This window comes from Aquarana catesbeiana, linkage group LG01, assembly GCF_042186555.1.
Source record: "Aquarana catesbeiana isolate 2022-GZ linkage group LG01, ASM4218655v1, whole genome shotgun sequence".
In the NCBI taxonomy this organism is placed as follows: domain Eukaryota; kingdom Metazoa; phylum Chordata; class Amphibia; order Anura; family Ranidae; genus Aquarana; species Aquarana catesbeiana.
The window spans coordinates 446,421,502-446,443,072 of NC_133324.1; the positions used below are offsets into that span (position 1 = coordinate 446,421,502).

The 21,571-nt window shown below is 42.9% G+C and overlaps 1 protein-coding gene across 2 annotated transcripts in view; it reads right to left on the reverse strand.

The window, feature by feature from the left end:
* Window positions 1–21,571, reverse strand: part of DENND4C (DENN domain containing 4C) — a 245,983-nt gene that overhangs the window by 149,287 nt on the left and 75,125 nt on the right. For both annotated transcript variants that reach the window (XM_073636528.1, XM_073636518.1), the window contains exons 4-6: window positions 21,279–21,348; window positions 14,874–15,043; window positions 2,091–2,332 (exon numbers count right to left, since the gene is read on the reverse strand). In XM_073636528.1, the coding sequence (XP_073492629.1) occupies window positions 2,091–2,332; window positions 14,874–15,043; window positions 21,279–21,348 (482 nt within the window). The remainder of the gene's footprint in view (window positions 1–2,090; window positions 2,333–14,873; window positions 15,044–21,278; window positions 21,349–21,571) is intronic.

Below are 21,571 nucleotides of genomic sequence, written 5' to 3' on the forward strand. Positions count from 1 at the left end.
GGTGGACTCACAGGCCGTTGGCGGTGAGTCAAACGAGCTTGTACCGTCCAGCGGTATGGGGTAGGGATCTGTAAGAAGACTTGTGCAGAATCTCATCAGACGTCCTCGGATGGAGTACCAGGTTAGGATCCGGAGCCCCCGGAAATCGGTTGTGGTCGCCGAATGACCGTTTCCTCAAAAGCCCGTTATGTGAACCAATAGGCAAAGAAAAGAAAAAAGCTTCCACAACGTTCCGCGCTCCGCCCACCACGTGACACCGCACGTGCGACTCCTAGGAGTCGCACGTGCGGTGTCACGTGGTGGGCGGAGCGCGGAACGTTGTTGGATTGGCGCGGAGTGGAGCGGCAGGCGGGATTCACACTATGTGGAAGCTTTTTTCTTTTCTTTGCCTATTGGTTCACATAACGGGCTTTTGAGGAAACGGTCATTCGGCGACCACAACCGATTTCCGGGGGCTCCGGATCCTAACCTGGTACTCCATCCGAGGACGTCTGATGAGATTCTGCACAAGTCTTCTTACAGATCCCTACCCCATACCGCTGGACGGTACAAGCTCGTTTGACTCACCGCCAACGGCCTGTGAGTCCACCATATCCGGTAAGGGCATCCTTTTGTCTTTCTTTCTCGGTGTTGAGACCATCCACATGAGTCAAGATTTTGCCTGTACCTAAGGACCCTTCTCAAATAGCCTGTAATCATCTTATAGGAAGACGGCTTACGCCCAGATGTCTGTGGGACTAAATTAGAAGTACTTTATCTGTCCACCAACTAACATTTATTTTTCATATATATGTATCCCTTTTCAGGGATTTTGATGCCCCCTCTCCTGGTTTCAACCTTAATGAACAGCATTTTTGTGTGGAACTGTATACTTAGCACATCAAGATACCTTGCACTAATATGTATCTATTTATCTGTAATGTCACTTTGGAATATGGTTGTGTACGCATGAATGTTTTTTAACCACCCTACAGGTTGTTACTGAGTATCCCACTCCCCTACACACCTAAGTTTCCACCATTACTTTATATTCTATACACCCTTTGGGATGTCCTTTAAAAATTCACTTCTATAGAGATCACCATTACCTGACTAGTAATCTGTGTCTCATTACTCACTAGCGCCACACTTTCTTATTTTTATTTTTAACTCTAAACTGGTAACCTGTAAAAAATTTAAAGCGTTGCCCATGGAGATTTTTAAGGACCATAGTTTGTCGCCATTCCATGAGCGTGCGCAATGTTAAAGCTTAACATGTTATTCATCTATTTACTCGGCGTAACATCGTCTTTTATATTTTACCACAAAATTTGCGTTATATATTGTGTGTTTTTTTTTCTCTGCATTAAAATTAATTAAAGTGTATTTTTTCCAAAAAATTCAGAATTTTTACTTGTAAACAAAAAGTGCCAGAAAAGGCTTGGTTTGGTTGGCAAGTGGTCATGTTTCATAGGAAGAGGGGGAGACAATTTAAGCGTGGCAGCTAGTAGGCTGTGGGAGTTAGGGTGATATATGGAATGATAAATTAAAGTGGTCTTAAATCCTTACATACACCCAGTGAAGTGACTAGCCTCAGGTGACACACAAATGAAAAAAATACTTATACATAAGTTGTGCATGTTTATCTGCGGTCCTCTCCTCTACAGCCGATCAAAGTACACAATTTATACAGACTGTCTGAGGTTTTAAAGTTGAGACTGTCAATCACAGGCTGTGTGTTGGAGCTCCCTCCTCTATAAACGTTTTACCTCTTGGTGTCAGGAAAACCTGCCAGAAGGGACTCATGCAGATAACAGAGGAAGGAGGCAGTGGACAGAAATTACACAGTGCAAATTATTGTAAGCTGTTAAAAAAATGCATTTGAAACCATTTTTGCTTATAATAAAAACCACAAGCAGGAACTTTACTAGAACAATTAGCCAATAAAAGCCTTGGAATGTCCTTAAAAAAAGCACTGCAAACATTATTTATGTAGCCAATTTAGATTATGTTAAAGATTGTTACGTTAACCAATGTATACAGATACTGCTAGATTTGGTCTGGACAACCAGGCATCAATGACCTCTGGCCTTAAATGGTTATACACTTACTTTTCAATGGGAAGTGTGTGAGGACCAGACACCGAGAGCTTATAGATGAACATTAAAAACTTTCGAAAGCTTTCAAAGAAGGGCCAGTGAGAGAGCAGGCAGATGCACTTGTTGGTATTGATAATTTTAGAAGTCAAGACTTTTTTGTCCACAGCTGTAAGAAGTCCAAGCTGTTTCATCTGTTTCTCAGATAGCCTTTCTCGAGGGTATGGTTCATAGAATTGAATAGCAGCACCATAGACCTTAGTGTAAGAAAACAAGTGAAAGTACATTAATGAAACGAAGTACGTTAAAGCTAAGCCAAAACTGCTCTGGTACATTTGCACATTAAAAATAAGTTACCACTTATAAACATAAGCCCCCATCTGTGGCTGCCACTCATGTTCATTAAATTCTTACTTTTATTCAGGCCACATTCTCCTGTTGGCAGTGAACATCCAGCACTGAGATTTCCAGTTTTGCCTGTAGTGATCACAATGGGTCCTTCGATGTAGCCTGTACCCTTATCCTGTATTCAGGAAAGGCCCTGCATTAGTTTCACAAAATGCAAGGTGTTCTGTGATTGGCGAAGGTGAGAGTGAACTTCATTAGCTTTCTTCTACCAAATCACAGAATGCCTTGCACCCTGTGAAAAGAGTGCAAAGCTTTTTCTAAATGGGGAACGGTGAGTGATCCACTGTGATCAGTGCACTACAGTTGAATCTGAAATCATATACGGCTGGACTTGCATTCAGTTTTTAATACTTAAAAGGGTTGTAAACCCTCATGGTTTTTCACCTTAATGCATTCTATGCATTAAGGTGAAAAACCTTCTGTGGTGCTGCAGCCCCCCCGAGCCCCCGTTTTATTTACCTCACCTCGATCTTTCTCTGTCCGGGAATGAGCACACCAGCACTAGCTGGTGTCTCGTGTCCTGATTGAAAAGATTGATAGCAGCGCAGCCATTGGCTCCCACTGCTGTCAATCAAATCCAATGACGGGGGCGCTGGGGGGCAGGGCCCATTCATACATTCAGTGGCTATGGATGCCAAATGATGGACTCGGGAGCACACCCGCAAGGTAACCCCTGACAGAGTGCTTCTCCTAAGGGGTTATCTGATGTGGGGAGGAGCCGCGAGGGACCCCAGAAGACGAGGTTCGGGGCCACTCTGTGCAAAATGAGCTGCACAGTGGAGGTAAGTATGATATGTTTGTTATTAAAAAAAAAAAAAAAAAAAAAGAAAAACGAACCCTTACAATCACTTTAAGCAGATTACAGTGGAATGAGTTCTACCACTAATCTGAGAGATCAAATACAGACAGAAAAACGCATGTCAACTGCATGTAAATGCGCACCAACTGCATGTAAATGCGCATAAAAAAATGCACATCAAATGCATGCATACATGCAAGGAAAAAACGTGCAATAGATGTACAGTTTCTAGTGTGAATGGGCCCTTCATCTAAGGCAGGGGTAGGCAACCTTAAAGAGGTAGAGACATACCTGAACCACATGGGAGAAGTCGAAGATCACACCTGATTTAAACCTCTAATTGCTGTACTACTGTGTCACAATTGTGTGCATTGCACGGCAATCATGGGTTTAAATCAGGTGGTGAGGAGGTAACCTATCGCCTCCACACCACCTGTCAAATACACTTTTCAGAGGAACAGCAGTGTCTGCTACACTTGTGAATGAGCTCTTAGTTGCATTCAGCAGCGGCACCCTTAGGGCTCGTTCACACAAAGTTGAGGGGTGGTAAAACACTGCAGTTTTACCACCCCCAATCCCTTCCTTCAGCTGCCGACACCCCCAGATTGGTTTGCAGTGTGTGCAAACCAAATGGTGCAGGAATCGGATGGTAGAGGTGTGAACACCTCTGCCATCCGATTCTAATGCAGACCAAAAAAAAGGGTCCTGCACCATTTTGGTGTGAATGCAATGCGATTTCAGCCAGCTTGTATGGCTGAATGCGCATCAGACATCGCATGTGATCTGCACAAGAATGCCGTGCGAATCACATGCGATGCCTGTCATCGCACAAATGTGAACCCAGCCTACAGAAATGAAATGCAACAACTCCAATCATTAATTTTCAAATTCATCTGGAGCCAGGGAGGTTGCCGGGTGGCTCGATCTTATTTGTATGTCTTAAAGGGGCAGGGTGGATTAGGGGTACCACACTTTTGGCGTTACTATAGAGCGGCCCAGTTGGCACAACTTTACCAAATTTATTTTACAACCTATCGCCCTGATTGGGTTAACCTAGAGGCACAAGCGTGCTCTCCTCTCCCTATGGACCTTCTAATGTGGCTGCCTTCTAAGGAACGCAGAGCCATTCTGAGCCCCTCTCTATCTCACTCACTGGGCCTTTGGGATAGGATGTGCAAAGTATACTCTCTTAGGTCACCACTCACTCCAGTAGCCCCTATTTTTGGGAACCCGCACTTTCCCCCAAGTCAACATCCACAACAGTTTGCTTGGTGGATCAATAAAGGCTTGTACAAGATGGCACATTTCATAGATCATAGGGGCATCAGAAAACCCTCCTACTTTCGAGACACTCTAGACCTTCCGACTCTCCCAAATTACTCATTATTTACGTTCACTATGTAGAGACCAGGGGGACATCACCACTAGAACGCTCTATGAAAATAAATGCTTAAGAGGGCCTGGAACGCGAGGTAGTATTTCAGAGTTGTATGTTTTACTAACAGACCAGGGCTCTAAACTTTCCTACCAATTAGCTTGGGAAGCGGACCTGGGGGAGACGACAGATGAGGACGTTTGGTCCAAGTGGTCAACCATGGTGCACAGGGGAATTTTGAACACTTCCCTAGTAGAGGCGAACTATAAGGTATTGTCACGATGGTACCTAGTTCCCACACGGATAGCCAAAATCCACCCAGATGCATCGCCTCTCTGTTTCAGGAGGTGTGGTCAAGAGGGCACAATGCTCCACACCTGGTGGACATGTCCGAAAGTCAAGAGATTTTGGATAAGAATTTTTAACTTGGTTTTTTCGGTGACTGGAGTGAACATACCTAAAAATGTTAAGACAGCCTTATTTTCTGACCTTTCGAGCGAACTACCCAGGCACCTCAGATCCCGTATCTTTTTTATCCTCCTAGCAGCTAAGATAACCATAGCGTGAGCATGGAAAACCCACCTGATAAATTTGGCATTAGTTAACAAAATTTCTTGGATCATGATAAATGAAAAATTAACTAGTATTCTTCGCGACCAACAAGATAGATTTGAAAGGGTTTGGAACCTTTGGATTAAATATCTTCAGTCACCGTGAGGGGCGCGGGGGGGGGGGGGGGGGGGGTCAGCGGCCTGGAGCGTGGAGATCGTTTGCACATTCTACTTCTCCTTTTCTTTTCTTCCTTTTCTTTCTTTCCCCCTTTCCTTTTCTTTTATTTCTACATACAAACCTTTACTTTGTCCCCATAGTTGGGTTCCCACACGCCTGACAGCGGGCTCTACAGTATATTAAACCTAGAGTATACTTAATACTTAGGTTTTCTGTTATAACTCCAAGTTGGGAAACTGAATTACATCACATGATAGTCCCTCTACAGGAAATTTCACTGTACTATCTTCTAGGTGTGTTAGGCGCCTCATCAACCATCAGTTTGTTTATGGATAGGAATAGATAGGGTGGGGACCTTAGTTCTAGTACAGTTATATAATGAGACATTCACGCTAATTTGAGATTCACAATTGTAACATTACTGTTGAAACAAAACTTGTATCAATGTGAACCCTGTTAAAACTTGATTTCAATAAAAACATTGAAAGAGAAATGAAATGCAAGAGTGTGAACTATCTTTCCCAACTACACATCAGTAGGCATTCCATTGCAATCTAGGCAATACTGTGACAAACAAGGCTCAGGAGCAAAAAACAAAACTTGTTGGGGGGGTTAACATGTACATAAGCCCTAAGGATTTTGTTTTTCCAGTTAAAAGTTGTACACTTGCTTCTGATGCCATCCCATTTTTGCAGGCCAGGGTCACATCACATATCTCCTATAGACATAGAAGCCTGGTAATAGGACTTTTGATTGCCAAATACAACACTCTTGTGAGTGCTCCGTATTGCCATTACAATGGGCTTGCTTGGTAGAATATGGGCACCACTAATACACTTTTTGGTTATATAAAATTAGACTGTTTTTTATTTATATACTCCCAAAATGGTTGGCTCGTATCAAACTTGTTACTGGTATCAATTCATTCTCCATTCCAAAATGTTTACTTTATAGTATAATACAGTATATGGTATAAATCTAACACTCAGTTTTTGAGAGATATAGATATATATATCTATATATATATAGATATATATATCTATATATCTATATATATATATCTATATATATATATATATATATATATATATATATATATATATATATATATATATATATATATATATAAAAATCACCTACTCTGCTCTATTTATGATTTGCAGAAAAGTTTTTCTTGGAATTACCCACACTATAATGTGGTGACAAAACTCAATAAAAACATTTGGTTTTCCCAAGGACTTTCCCTTCAGCTCTGTGCTGCTTTTTCAAAGACTTCCAAGAGACATTTGGTTACCATAGCTGGTATTTTACGGAACAGCTCATTTTCATCATCATTTTAAAAACCTAATTTATATCTCCTAACATGATCTCTGCAATTACCGTTCAAAACCAAAATACCATGAACCAATAGGAGTCTATTAGGATAGGAGAAACCAGGATAAAAACTTGTAGAGAGCCATAGTGACTTGTACATAGTACTGCTCAGAGACTGCAAACACTGTCACACCCTTTTTGTACAGCTCTTGCTGATCCTTTCAGCTATCAGCTTTTGCTGTCCTTGCCAGATAACAGCTTAGCTTCCTCTCTTTCCACAGCAAAGCTCAATTTGTTCAGACCTCCTAGCAATGCAAAACAGTGATAATATACAACGTTACAGCCACCTGAAAACATGGGAAGAAAAAAGGGTAAAAGCATCCTGCAGAAATTGAAAAATTAAGGAGGAAGGGGTATTAGGGGGAAGGGGAAAGGGCAGGAGAAGAGCCATATATGTATGAGTAGATCTCAATATCTGTAACTTAAAAGTAGTGCCAAATGCTGATCAACTCTCGCCGGAAAAGTAATCCGGTTGGATAAAGAAGGCAAGCTTATGTGTAGCAATATATATGGTAACATACAAAGGGTCTCCCCTGAGCATGTCCAGAAGTCAACTCCTTTTCCCCATGGGAGCTGTGAAGGGGCGGGAGATGGCAACAACATGGTATGTTCACAGATCTGACATCCTGGTGGTCAATGTAAACGCAACCAGAGGAAGGAAAAGATGCCACACACCTGGAAACATAATGGAGTTAATATATGGGTAAAAAATGCGCTAATGACAAAAAGGAGGAAAAATCGGTGAGGTGATGAAAAAAAGTGTGCATCACCAATAAGGATAGAAAAATCCCAATATGTGATGAAATAAACAACAATGATGGGGATACCCAAACAGGCGTGTATAGGATAGTAGTAATGGGGCATAATAAGTGTAGCAAACACTATATACAGTGGGGCAAAAAAGTATTTAGTCAGCCACCAATTGTGCAAGTTCTCCCACTTAAAAAGATGAGAGAGGCCTGTAATTGTCATCATAGGTATACCTCAACTATGAGAGACAAAACGTGGAAACAAATCCAGACAATCACATTGTCTGATTTTTGAAAGAATTTATTTGCAAATTATGGTGGAAAATAAGTATTTGGTCACCTACAAACAAGCAAGATTTCTGGCTCTCACAGACCTGTATCTTCTTAGTTAAGAGGCTCCTCTGTCCTCCACTCATTACCTGTATTAATGGCACCTTTATGAACTTGTTATCAGTATAAAAGACACCTGTCCACAACCTCAAACAGTCACACTCCAATCTCCACTATGGTGAAGAACAAAGAGCTGTCGAAGGACACCAGAAACAAAATTGCAGACCTGCACCAGGGTGGGAAGACTGAATCTGCAATAGGCAAGCAGTTTGGTGTGAAGAAATCAACTGTGGGAGCAATAATTAGAAAATGGAAGACTTACAAGACCACTGATAATCTCCCTCGATCTGGGGCTCCACGCAAGATCTCACCCAGTGGGGTCAAAATGATCACAAGAACGGTGAGCAAAAATCCCAGAACCACATGGGGGGACCTAGTGAATGACCTGCAGAGAGCTGGGACCAAAGTAACAAAGGCTACCATCAGTAACACGCTACACCGCCAGGGACTCAGATCCTGCAGTGCCAGACGTGTCCCCCTGCTTAAGCCAGTACATGTCCGGGCCCGTCTGAGGTTTGCTACAGAGCATTTGGATGATCCAGAAGAGGATTGGGAGAATGTCATATGGTCAGATGAAACCAAAGTAGAACTCTTTGGTAGAAACATAACTCGTCGTGTTTGGAGGAGAGAGAATGCTGAGTTGCAACCAAAGAACACCATACCTACTGTGAAGCATGGGGGTGGCAACATCATGCTTTGGGGCTGTTTCTCTGCAAAGGGAACAGGACGACTGATCCGTGTACATGAAAGAATGAATGGGGCCATGTATCGTAAGATTTTGAGTGCAAACCTCCTCCCATCAGCAAGGGCATTGAAGATGAAACATGGCTGGGTCTTTCAGCATGACAACGATCCCAAACACACTGCCCGGGCAACGAAGGAGTGGCTTCGTAAGAAGCATTTCAAGGCCCTGGAGTGGCCTAGCCGGTCTCCAGATCTCAACCCCATAGAAAACCTTTGGAGGGAGTTGAAAGTCCGTGTTGCCGAGCGACAGCCCCAAAACATTACTGCTCTAGAGGAGATCTGCATGGAGGAATGGGCCAACATACCATTAACCGTGTGTGACAACCTTGTGAAGACTTACAGAAAATGTTTGACCTCTGTCATTGCCAACAAAGGATATATAACAAAGTATTGAGATGAACTTTTGATATTGACAAAATACTTATTTTCCACCATAATTTGCAAATAATTTCTTTCAAAAATCAGACAATGTGATTGTCTGGATTTGTTTCCACATTTTGTCTCTCATAGTTGAGGTATACCTATGATGACAATTACAGGCTTCTTTCATCTTTTTAAGTGGGAGAACTTGCACAATTGGTGGCTGACTAAATACTTTTTTGCCCCACTGTACCTATTAAACCAATACCCGGTCCGCAATTTCTGAAAGTTGTAGAATATATATATATATTTATAGTATTCCATTAATCTACCATACCAGTTAATTGTTAAAAGTGCAAATTAGTCCTCAATAAATAAAATTGGCATAGAAATGCTATCTAGACATTAATCAGGTAAATTAGTGAGTGAAGGTGCAAAAATAGTGATGGTGTGTGGTACCAGTGTATAATGAAGACTTCAAATGGAAACGGGATTTGAAGTCTTCATTATACACTGGGGCCACACCATCACTATTTTTGCACCTTCACTCATTACCCGATTAAAGCGGGATTCCGGCCGTAAAAAAAAAAAAAAAAAAGTCAGCAGCTACAAACACTGTAGTTGCTGACTTTAAATAAGTACTTACCTGTCCTGGGTGCCGCGATGTCAGCCGCCCGAGGCCGACCCGTCCCTCGGGTCCCGGCACCGCCATCCTAGGTAAGGGAAATAGGCAGGCTTCACTGCCAGTTTCCTACTGCGCACACGTGAGCGGCGCTCTGTGAATGGCCCTGTGGTGTTCTGGGAACACACACAGTTCCCAGAAGACAACTGGGCCGCTCACCGAGGAGCAGAAGATGCCGCGGAAAAGGAAGAGGCAGATTAGGAAGACTGCCTAGCAACAAGGGTTTAGGTAAGTTTAAAAATTATTTTTTTTCCCCAAATGTTTTTTTTTTTTTTTTTTTTTTTTCAGGATTTTTGGTGTAATTTTTTTTTCAGGGTGGCCCTCCACTTTAAAGTCTAGATAGCATTTCTATGCCAATTTTATTTATTGAGGGCTAACTTGCACTTTTAACAATTAATTGGTATGGTAGATTAATGGAATACTACTACCACACACATTATATATTTATACACATATACACACACAACTTTCAGCAACTGCGGACCGGGTATTGGTTTAATAGTTATATAGTGTTTGCTACACTTATTATGCCCCATAACTACTATCCTATACATTCCCAATTGGTTACCTCTTTATTATCAAGGTATCTCCATCATTGTTGTTCATTTCGTCACATATTGGGATTTTTCTATCCCAATACGAAACGCGTAGAGATCAGTCGCGCAGCAGCTCTAGATCGATTGGGGTATCTGTATGGTGCCTTCAGGTCCCGCATATCTAATTTTTTCTTATGAACTTTATACGGCACCATTCATGTTCATTATTTATGTCTTCTTTATCATTGTGGTACACGTTTTTAAATGTATTATAATACATTTTTCATATTTTTATATCTACTGTCTGAGGTGTGACTCTTTAAAAGTCCCGTGGGCAAAATGTTTTTTTTTTCTGTGATGTACATTGGTATTACAAATCCTTTGTTTAACCACTTCCCGCCCGGACTATAGCGGATTGACGTCCGGGAAGTGGTTCCGTTATCCTGACTGGGCGTCATATGACGTCCAGCAGGATAACATGGGGGCGCGCATCGCGGCGATCGGTGGAGCGGCGATCACACTGACACACCGCTACACCGATCTTGGTAAAGAGCCTCCGGCGGAGGCTCTTTACCACGTGTTCAGCCGTGTCCAATCATGGCTGATCACAATGTCAATAGGAAGAGCCGTTGAACGGCGGCTCTCCTGACAGGGGGGGTCTGCGCTGATTGTTTATCAGCGCAGCCCCCCCCAGATAACCACACTGGACCTCCAGGGATCGCCACTAGGACTACCAGGGAAGGGGCAACATGTGGATGGCCAGGTATGTACCCCATGGCCATCCACATGTGCCCAATGTGCCCAGTCAGTGCCCAATCTGTGCCAATCAGTGCCCACAAATGGGCACTGATTGGCACCATAATATTGCCTAGATGCCCTGCAATGCCAACCTTAGGAGCATCAGTGCCACCAATCAGAGTCATCAGTGCCACCCAACAGTGTCCATCGGTGCCACCTGTCAGTGCCCATCCGTACCCACCTATCAGTGTCCATCCGTGCCCCCTATCAGTGCCACCCATCAGTGCCACCCCCAAGTACCCATCAATGCTACCTACGAGTGCCCATCAGTGCCATCTACGAGTGCCCATCAGTGCCACCTACGAGTGCCCATCAGTGCCACCTACGAGTGCCACCTATCAGTGCCACCTCATTGGTGCCCATCAGTGCCGCCGTATCAGTGGCCGTCAGTGCAGCCATATCAGTGCCCATCATTGAAGAAAACATACTTATTTACAATAATTTTTAACAGAAACAAAGAAAAACTTGTTTTTTTTTCAAAATTTTCTGTCTTTTTTTATTTGTTGCGCAAAAAATAAAAACCGCAGAGGTGATCAAATACCACCAAAAGAAAGCTCTATTTGTGGGAACAAAATGATCAAAATTGTTTGAGTACAGTGTAGCACGACCGTGCAATTGTCCTTCAAATTGTGACAGCGCTGAAAGCTGAAAATTGGCCTGGGCGGAAAGGTGTCCAAGTGGCTGGTATTGAAGTGGTTAAGCTGGCACCATGTCAGGTGCCCAGTTTTGTAATACAGTTCTGCTGCAAAATTTTTATTTTTATAGATATTTTTACTAGTAAAATTCCTTTTCCTGGAATACATCACAGAACACAGTCCATCTTCATATTCATAATGATAGGGTAATGCTGCCAACTTCAGGTGAATGGACACTTGCAAAGAAGTCAGGAAATACCCACCCATGAATAACCCATTCCACCTAAGCAAAGCTTCGATTTTTCAGCAAGCCAAGAAACAGTTAAAAGGAGTTGTAAAGGCAGAAGGTTTTTTAGCTTAATGCATTTCTATGCATTAAAATAAAAAGCCTTCTGTGTGTAGCAGCCCCCCCAGAACCCCTAATACTTACCTGTACCCCATCTCTGTCCACAAGTCCCTCGGCCATCCAGGACTCTTCCCCCCAATTGGCTGAGACATAGCAGCGGCACCATTGGCTCCCACGGCTGTCAGTCAGTTTTAGCCAATCAGGGGAGAGAAGGGGCAGGGCCCGAACAGCAGCTGTGTGTCTGAATGGACAAGAGCAGCGAAGAGGGACCCAAGAAGAGAAGGATCTGGGCTACTCTGTGCAAAACCACTACAACACAGCAGGTAAGTATAACATGTTCTTTCTATTAAAAAAAAAAAACCCAAGAGTTTACAATCACTTTAACTGATTTATGATATCATGATAAGGATATCACAAAGCACTGAACATGGGGAGGGAACATGGCAACAATCAAACCCCAAACAACTGAACCCGAACAGGTTATAACCTCACACAGCAGCCAGCAAAAACTTGTCAACCAGATAGAGGCCTTACAAACTTGAGCTACCGAGGCCAGATTTACATTAGCCCAGGAAGCACCAACACTTCAGGTAGAATGAGCCATCACTGAAAACTGAATTTTGCCTCTTACACCAGTGTTTTGTTTCCAACCTTTTTCAGTCACGGCACCCTTTAAAATTATTTTTAGTCGTCTTGAGGCACCCCAGTCTAAAGGCTTGTTCACACATGAGGTAGGAGGGACAGTAAAATCACGTGATTGAGCTTCATTTTTTCCACACCTTTAACTGCTCCCTCTTTAGCTGCAGAAGCAGCATTCAGGATCACACACAGGCTGCAGCTGTGACGTTTAGTGGCTGAAAATATACCCACTGTTGCGTTTGCAGGGCAACACCATCTGTCAAACGTGAATGATTAAGGTAAATGGGGCCATGCTGCAACTGGCAGGCAACTGCAAATGGCTGCGGCACAGTGGTGCTCCCTTGTGTTGATGCTGCATTTAGGCGGTTAGACAGGTGGGGAGAAAGCAAAATATAGCACCTTCTTACTGCCCATCAAAAGATCGAGCAGAGATCACTTTTCAGAGGAGCGTCAATCCCTGCCACTATTGTGAATGAGACCTAAAAAAAATGGTCCTGCTAGCTTAGAAAAGCAGTTCTGATCATACAAGATTAGGGGTCAGGATAACGTACAGACCTATACACACACACACACACACACACACACACACACACATACACTGTGCAGATATACTTTTGACCACTCAGAGTAGGTCCCCCTTTTCCAGCTACAGTGGCTATAAAAAGTCTACACACCTCTGTTAAAATGTCATGTTTCTGTGATGTAAAAAAACTGGACAAAGATCATTTTGTTTTTCCACCTTTAATGTGACCTATAAACTGTACAACTCAGTTGAACAACAAACTAAAATCTTTTAGGTGGCGGGAAGTAAAAATAAAAAAACTAAAATAATGTGGTTGCATAAGTGTGCACACCCTTAAACTAATCCTTTGTTGAAGTACCTATGACATACTTACAAGGATGAATTCTCTGAGCCTCACACCAGATAAAACAAGACTTACAAGTCCTATGGTAAATTTTTCGCCTTCCTAGCTCTCAGCGGGGTAGGTTTGATTAACCCAGATAAACCCATCTCTAAAGATCCTGGCTTCAACGGCCATGCTGTTAATTACAGCGACTGTAAAGAAGAATGGATAATCAGACCTTGTGACAAGAAGTCAGGTCGATTTGGAAAGGGCCATGGTTCTTCCATGACAAGTTTAGAATGTTGGGAGTAACACATTCTCATAGGCCAGTCCAGGACAATCAGAATCACCAGAATGCCCTCCACCTAAATCCTGCGAAGCAGACGATGTAGAATCTTTAACGAAGGAAAGGCATACATTAAGGAGAACTAATCCACCTTTGTCACCAGAACATCCACTGCAAATGCTCAAGGGTACCTGGTCCTTGAAATTAATTCAAAAATAAATAAAAATGGAAACTGAAGCGCCATGCCACTGCTAAGATGTCCAGATACAACTATGTTCCAATAAAAATGGGGGGAACAATCCAAAAACTAACCAATGCATTTGGGGGGGTCCAAAAACACCCCCTGCATCAGCGTATGATCGAAGACAATGTAAACTGGAAGTGACTACAAGCACAGGTCATGTAAGCAGGTGGTTTGACTGCTAAAGAGCTTACTTGGCTTTCGGCCCGCTCCCAAACTCTGCTACAGCTGTGTAGTGCCCTGGGTCAGCTGTGGCACTAACTGGAGACACAGTCAGCAGACAATGAAAAAGTACAGAGAAACACAATATCGGTGTCCTGATGCTCAAGGAACAAGCACCCTGAAAAAGGACTACAGAACCCAGGAAGCTGCATAGGAACCTGTTCATGTGGGTAACAAGCAAAGAAGGACCAGTTTCCCCCTACCCCCAGACACGTATAGCACTCTGCCTGTCCACAAGGCAATATATCATTGCACAGGGTCACATAGCGAAGAGTCCATTGCCGAACAGTAACACTACAGGCTGTCCCTGGGTGTGTCACAGGCTCCGGGTACCATTCATCTAAGCAGACAGCCATAGGTATCAGACCTGGATAAGCCGGTATCCTATTTATGAATGGAAAGCTTGAGAAAAAATAGCTAAAGAAGAAATCTGGGCAGAGGCTGCATAGGCATGACCATCAGACCTAAGATTAGTTACTAGCAAGAACTGAAGTTATGCCTGGGCAGGGATTTCCTGTCTTTATTGTCAGTATCCAATCACCTGAAAGTGGCAGAATAATCCTATTGTAATGAATATGAAGATGCCCTGTGTACTGGGATGTACGGTTTCATAAAGAATAATGCAGTATTTAGCACTTACCTTGTCTGCATTGGAGCCAGTGAGGACAAATGTGGAAAAGACCGGAAGTGGGTACTTGATTTTGGGAGCCCAGCATTCAATGGTTGCTCCCATTGGAAGACAGAAAAGAGGCACAGACTCAGGTAGTGGAAATGATTCATAATCTTCTTCTGGATATCGGAAGATCATATCTGCCAGCACAAAATGTAAAGGGTTAGTGGAGCTCATCTGTAAAAACCTGGTTAAGAAATGAATAAAGTGTTTGATACCCAACATTTCATATTCCAGATATGTGTATGTTGTGCCCTGTACTTGGGTTAAAGTGTCCTGTTTCTTTGCAATTCTTCCTTTGTGTGAAATATCTGGTAATCCTGCACATACACTTGCTTTACTATTACAAACTGACCACCCTAGACATGAGAGCTCATCCATCTCAGTGAATTGTTTTACAAAGTGAGAGTTCACATGAACTTTAAGCTCAACTCCAGACAGATACACTCAGGGGGCGTATCATGAAATCAGTGGGCCTGTGTGCAAGATCAAAAGTAGGCCCTAGGCATAAAAAAACAAAAACAAAAAAACAAACAAATGTGGCAAAAAATTGGGCATGGTTTTAATTGTGCTAAATATTTGGAGTGGCTTAAAGGGGGTGTGGTTAAAGAGAGTCTGTTAAATAGGTAATGTACAGTGCAGAGAGTATACGTTGGTGGGTAGTATGTGATGTGCAGGAGGGGAGTGTATTACGACAGGTAGTAGGGCAGGAGAGTGTATGGCGGTGGGTAGTAGGCGCAGGTCATTCCGGAACCTGCGCAAATGCGGTGACCCATGAGGAGGAGCGAAGTGCTGATGTCACCGCGTCTGTGCAGGTCCCGGAAGGACAAGCTGTTGTATCTAGCCAGGTGGCTTATCTATGCGTGTTTTATGCATCTTTTATTAAGTGCAATCTTTTACACATTATTAAAAACGTCAAGGATTTTACACTATGGAAGCCTCATCTTTTTTGGGGTCCTTATGTGATCGGATTTCTTCCTTGAGTGGTGGGTACTCTTCAGGTTGATGCCCCTGGATGAATAAAGGCCTTGGTTGGGTTTAATAGCCACAAGTGAGAATGATCTTCCGTAATAGGAGGTTATAAGGAGCTGGTAAGCAGCCATTCCATGAGGTGGAGGCTCTCTCTGGAAATCACACACCATTCGAGTGATTGTTAGTGCACCGTGGGATATATTGGATTCCTTGTCACTTTGTGGACTCCTTTTTGCAGTGTGTCTGCTTTACTTTTTTCCTTTATTAAATATATATAGAGCAACTTTATTTTTGACTATTTGCTTTGTGCTGTGTGTCTCTCACAGGAAAGTTGCTGCTGCAGGATCGCTATTTTTATTTTGGGACACCGCAGTATTATCTACTATTTGTAAATTTGCATTGAGAAGGCTGCTGGTTCACATGTTATGCGTGGATGTGGTTCAAAAAGCATCTGATTCACATATATACCAATGGAGCCTAATAGGAGGACAAAGCAAAATAAGCAGAAGTATGATCTCATTCGAGTGAGTTAGAAACATATAAAAAAAAGTGACGGCAGAAAAAAGACCAAGTGGTCCCTCGAAGTGCCTTTTTTTTTTTTCTCCCATTAACTTTTTTGTCTGAGTATAGATCTACGTTTGTCCCAAGTTTGTTTGAAGCCATTTAGTGTTGACTGGCTCACTACCTCTGCTGGAAGTTGCAGCTCCTTTACGGTCTAATAACCAGGATGGGTTGTGACCAAATTGTACTGGTTGGTGTAACCATCAAACTGTATAGGAGGTAATTTACGTTCAATTACATAAAATAAGCATATGAGCTGGTAGCCAATATTTTGTAATTAGAGAAGGATCTTGACACAAGCTGTTTAAGGGTTGCAATGTGAAAAAAGTTTTTTTACAATATGTACTCTTGCAGATCTATTCTGTAAAGCAGTGAAAAAAAAAAAAAACGGGTCCTGGAATCCACAGCACAACACAAGTTTTTACTTTACTAGAGTTAAATCCATAAAGAAATGACTGCTTAGCGCTTGCTATGCAATACTGAACTTTGCGCATTGTCACTGCTTTTTGCAATGCCCAACTGAATAACTTTGTCGTAACAAGGGATTCAACCACTAAGGGCAGGATGCACTCAGCACATTATCTGTCAATTGGTTTCTAATAAGCTGCAGACATCTCCAACATGCAAGGCATCATGCTGAACAGTGTCTGTCAAGAGTTCTTGTTACCCACTGCAAGCTCCTTCCAGTGCAGTAGAGGAGACCACCACAAGTCTAAATTGGCTAAGGAAGAAAACAGGATCGGTCTTTCCTCCAGATTCTTTCATGCTTGAGGCCCAAATTTGTTTTAGTTCATAAATTTAAAGCGTCGGGGCCAATTGAAAAAAAAAATCCAGTGTTTAATACTTTACAAATGCTACAATTACCTGTTGATTGGCCAGAAATCACTAATTGCACTGAAATCCTTTACAGCATACCGTATTTATCGGCGTATAACACGCACTTTTTCCCCTTAAAATCAGGGGAAAAATCGCGGGTGCGTGTTATACGCCGATCCCCTGCGATCCTGAGCTGCCAGATCTTCAAAATCGCCGACCGCGATTTGAAAATGGCGCCGCCGGCGCCGAAATACACAGAGCCGGTCCTCGGCTCTTTTCGGCCACTTTCGGCTTCACTCGAACGCCGTCCGAACCTAGCCGAGTGTACTCGGCTAGGTTCGGATAGCTCCGCTCACAGTCACGCCCATCCCGGGTGGGACTACGATTGGAGCCGAAAGTGAACGAGAGCCGCCGAGAAGAGCCGAGGACCGGCTCTGTGTATTTCGGCGCCGGCGGCGCCATCTTCAAATCGCGGTCGGCGATTTTGAAGCCCAGGATGGCAGGGGATCACAGGATCGAAGGCTGCACTGGGACAAGGCTGCACTGGGACAAGGCTGCACTGGGGCAAGGCTGCACTGGGGCAAGGCTGCACTGGGGCAAGGCTGCACTGGGGCAAGGCTGCACTGGGGCAAGGCTGCACTGGGGCAAGGCTGCACTGGGGCATGGCTGCACTGGGGCATGGCTGCACTGGGGCAAGGCTGCAATGATGGGCATTTAAATGTAAGTTTTTTTCCCTTCAACTTCCCTCCTAAAAGTTTTTTTTCCTTTAAATTCCCTCCTAAACTTGGGGTGTGTGTTATACGCCTATAAATACGGTACTTGGCCCAGCGTACCGGAGTCCGTCGGACAATTCGATCGTGTGCGGGCTCCAGCGGACTTTTTTTCTCAAAAGTTTGACAGACTTAGATTTGAAACGTGTTTCAAATCTATCCGATGGACTCAAGTCCGGTCGAAAAGTCCGCTCGTCTGTATGCTAGTCCGACGGACAAAAACCGACGCTAGGGCAGCTATTGGCTACTGACTATGAACTTCCTTGTTTTAGTCCGGTCGTACGTCATCACGTACGAATCCGTCGGACTTCGGTTGATCGTGTGTAGGCAAGTCCGTTCATTCGTAAAGTCCGTCGAAAAGTCCGCCGGGCAAAGCAAAGAAAGTAAATAAGTAATAAACGTGGGATTTTTTTTTTTGCTCTCCTCCGCTATGTGTCTTTCATGTTCTATCTTAGCCATCCTTACTGCACCTTTACATTTCTTGTTGCATTCTTTATAAAGTCTGAATGCTGATGATGAGCCCTCAACCTCGTATTTTTTGAAGGCCTTCTCCTTTGCTTTTATATGCATTTTTGCATCGCAGTAAGCCATTCAGGACTTTTGTTCGCTCTTTTAAATTTATTACCCAATGGGATGCATTGGCTAATGCCCTTATTTAATTTGCTCCTAAAGCAAACCCATCTCTCTTCCGTGTTCTTTGTTCCTAAGATTTTATCCCAATTTATGCCTTCTAGCAAGGTTTGTAGTTTAGGGAAGTTGGCTCTTTTGAAATTCAGTGTCTTTGTATTCCCCTTATGTTTCCTATTTGTGCGATTTATACTGAAGCCAATTGACCTGTGATCGCTGTTACCAAAATTGCCCCGTATTTCCACATCCGTGATCAGGTCTTTATTATTGGTAATCAGTAGATCCAGTAACGCTTTATTTCTAGTTGGTGCGTCTACCATCTGACCGATAAAATTGTCCTGCAAGACATTTAGGAACTGGCGGGCCTTAAATAAATGTGCAGTTCCCTCCGCCCAGTCTACGTCTGGATAATTAAAATCTCCCATTATGATAACACTTCCCATCCTTGCTGCTAATCCAAATTGTGATAGGAGATCTGTCTCCCCCTCCTCCCTCAGGTTAGGGGGCCTATAGCATACTCCCAGCATTATTTTCCCCTTAGCTTCATTCCTTTGGAGCTCTACCCATAAGGATTCCACCTCCTCCCTAGCTCCCTTAGTGATGTCATCTTTCACATTCACTTGTACATTATTCTTGAAATATAGACATAACCCTCCCCCTTTTTTACACTCTTTCCTTGCGATAAAGGGTATACCCTTGAATGTTTGCCAGCCAATCATGAGAGCTCAATGGGTGAGTTTGCAGAATTGTAAAGTAGATGGACAGGGCCATTCGCATGCTGCGGCTGAAGCATTTTTAACTTGGGCTCCAGAGTTTGACAAGTGGTGCTGCTTGTCAAACTCTGCAGCCCAAGTTAAAAATGCTGCAGCCGCAGCATGTAAACAGCCCTGTCCAGCTGTTAATTTACAATTCGGGTGGGGCGGTCAGGGACATCCTGTTTTTACCCCCCCAGACCGCCCATCTAAAAAAGACCTATTTCATGAGCAGTTGTATCAATTAATCTTCATGCCAGATGTTTGTTTTCTGTATGTTTATGTACGTACGGACTTTCTCAGGTGCAAAATTGATATTGCAGAATTAAATTTGGACCTGCATAACAATGCTAGTTTCTCATGTGTCCCCTTGGGAAAATTAAATTGCCCGTCTCTGTTTTAGATTTTTTCAGAAGAATTGACAGGGCTACATTGTGTCAAATCCAGTCACAATATGTTATGACAGTCTACAGACTGAATAATATTGCTCAATACCTTTGTTTGCCAATAAGCATGGCATACATATTTTCTGGGAAGGAGAAATGTAAAAAAAAAAAAAAATCGAAAATTAGGAGACCATAAATATCTTGATTCTTAAATCGCCTGCAGTTGTTTAAAAAAAAAATTAGGAGACATGAACAGTTAGCCCAGCAGCTACATATCAGGCATTGCCTCTCCCTGCGACTGCATCACCTTTGCTCCCTTATCAAAGTTGTTTCCCTTCAAGTTCCTGCATTTTTAAATGCTTCATTTCACTGAGTAAATATAGCCCTATGGTCTGTGGTTTTCAATACCCTTTGAAATACAGAACTGTCCACAAAAGTATCTGCAGCCTTAAAACCTTAGAAACTAATTTTAAAAGCAAATAGATGTAGCTAAAAGCAGGGTGAAAAAGATCTCCTGTAAAAGATGTATATGGTATTGTACTTCCAGTTCCATTCACCAAATGAAATCAAAGGAGAAACACCAACACAAGGTTTATTTTAAAGAACAATGTGGTTGGCAAATGTGCAGTAGCCAATCAGGTTTCAATTTAAGGGCCATACACATGGGCCAAATATCAGGCAGTATCGGACACTCGGCCCATGTCTACTGCAGCCAGTCTGGCTTTTGTCGAAGAGGCAGGACCAAAAAAGGTGGGACAGGGGGACCGTCCCCCTAACAAAACACAATAGCTCAGCAGGGGAGATTGCTGTACTAACACTGGATAGTTAGTACAGCGGCTCCTCCTGAGCTCTTCAGTTTTTTTTTTTATTAAGCTGCTGGGTTGAATGAAAAAGAAAAATAGTGCGTACCAGGCTCTAGTGCAGTCGGCACATGACTGCAGATTTGCCACTATGGACGCACTTTGAACATTTACACTGGTCTTTTTTGATGGCCATGCACACGTCAATTTTACTATCCAAACGATGTGCAACTCGACTAAAATGATCAAAAGCTCAAACAATCCAGACATAACTTCCCTTCTGATTTGATTTAGATCAGATTTGATCAAACTGTCAATCAAAAGAATGAATACATTTATGTAATAAATATAATCGATTGATCAGACCATGAGATTACATGTCGGAAACAGATGCGATTGATAATATGCAATCATAATTTACGATCATAGGTTAACTATCAAAATCTACTTCCCTAGTGTGGAATGTTAAATGGGTTGTAATTTTGAGTTTTTGGTTTACTGTACAGCTACAATCGATTGTATTCCCTCATATACTGTATTTTTTTGCTTCTTAAAGCACAAAGCTGAAAAGAGTTTCTGAGCTCCATGTAACATGCATACAGCTTTACTCCTAATCATCATTTACAAAGGTACAACAAAATGCTCAAAAAAATCTTAGTTCACAGACATTTCAAATTGATGTTATACTAACCAGCCTTATAAGCAATAGAGTTTGAAGCAGGCACAGACTTCTTATAGCACAGGAATACGTTGGATCCCCACTAAAAAGGGAAAGGATAAAAACACAATTAGGATTGCGCTACAATAAAAGCAAACAGTCAGACCCCTTTCACACTCGGGCAGTTTGCAGGCGGTATTGCGCTAAAAATACCGCCTGCAAACCGCCCCTAAACAGCCTCCGCTGTTTGTTCAGTGTGAAAGCCCTAGGGCTTTCACACTGAAGCGGTGCGCTGGCAGGACGGTGAAAAAAGTCCTGCAAACCGC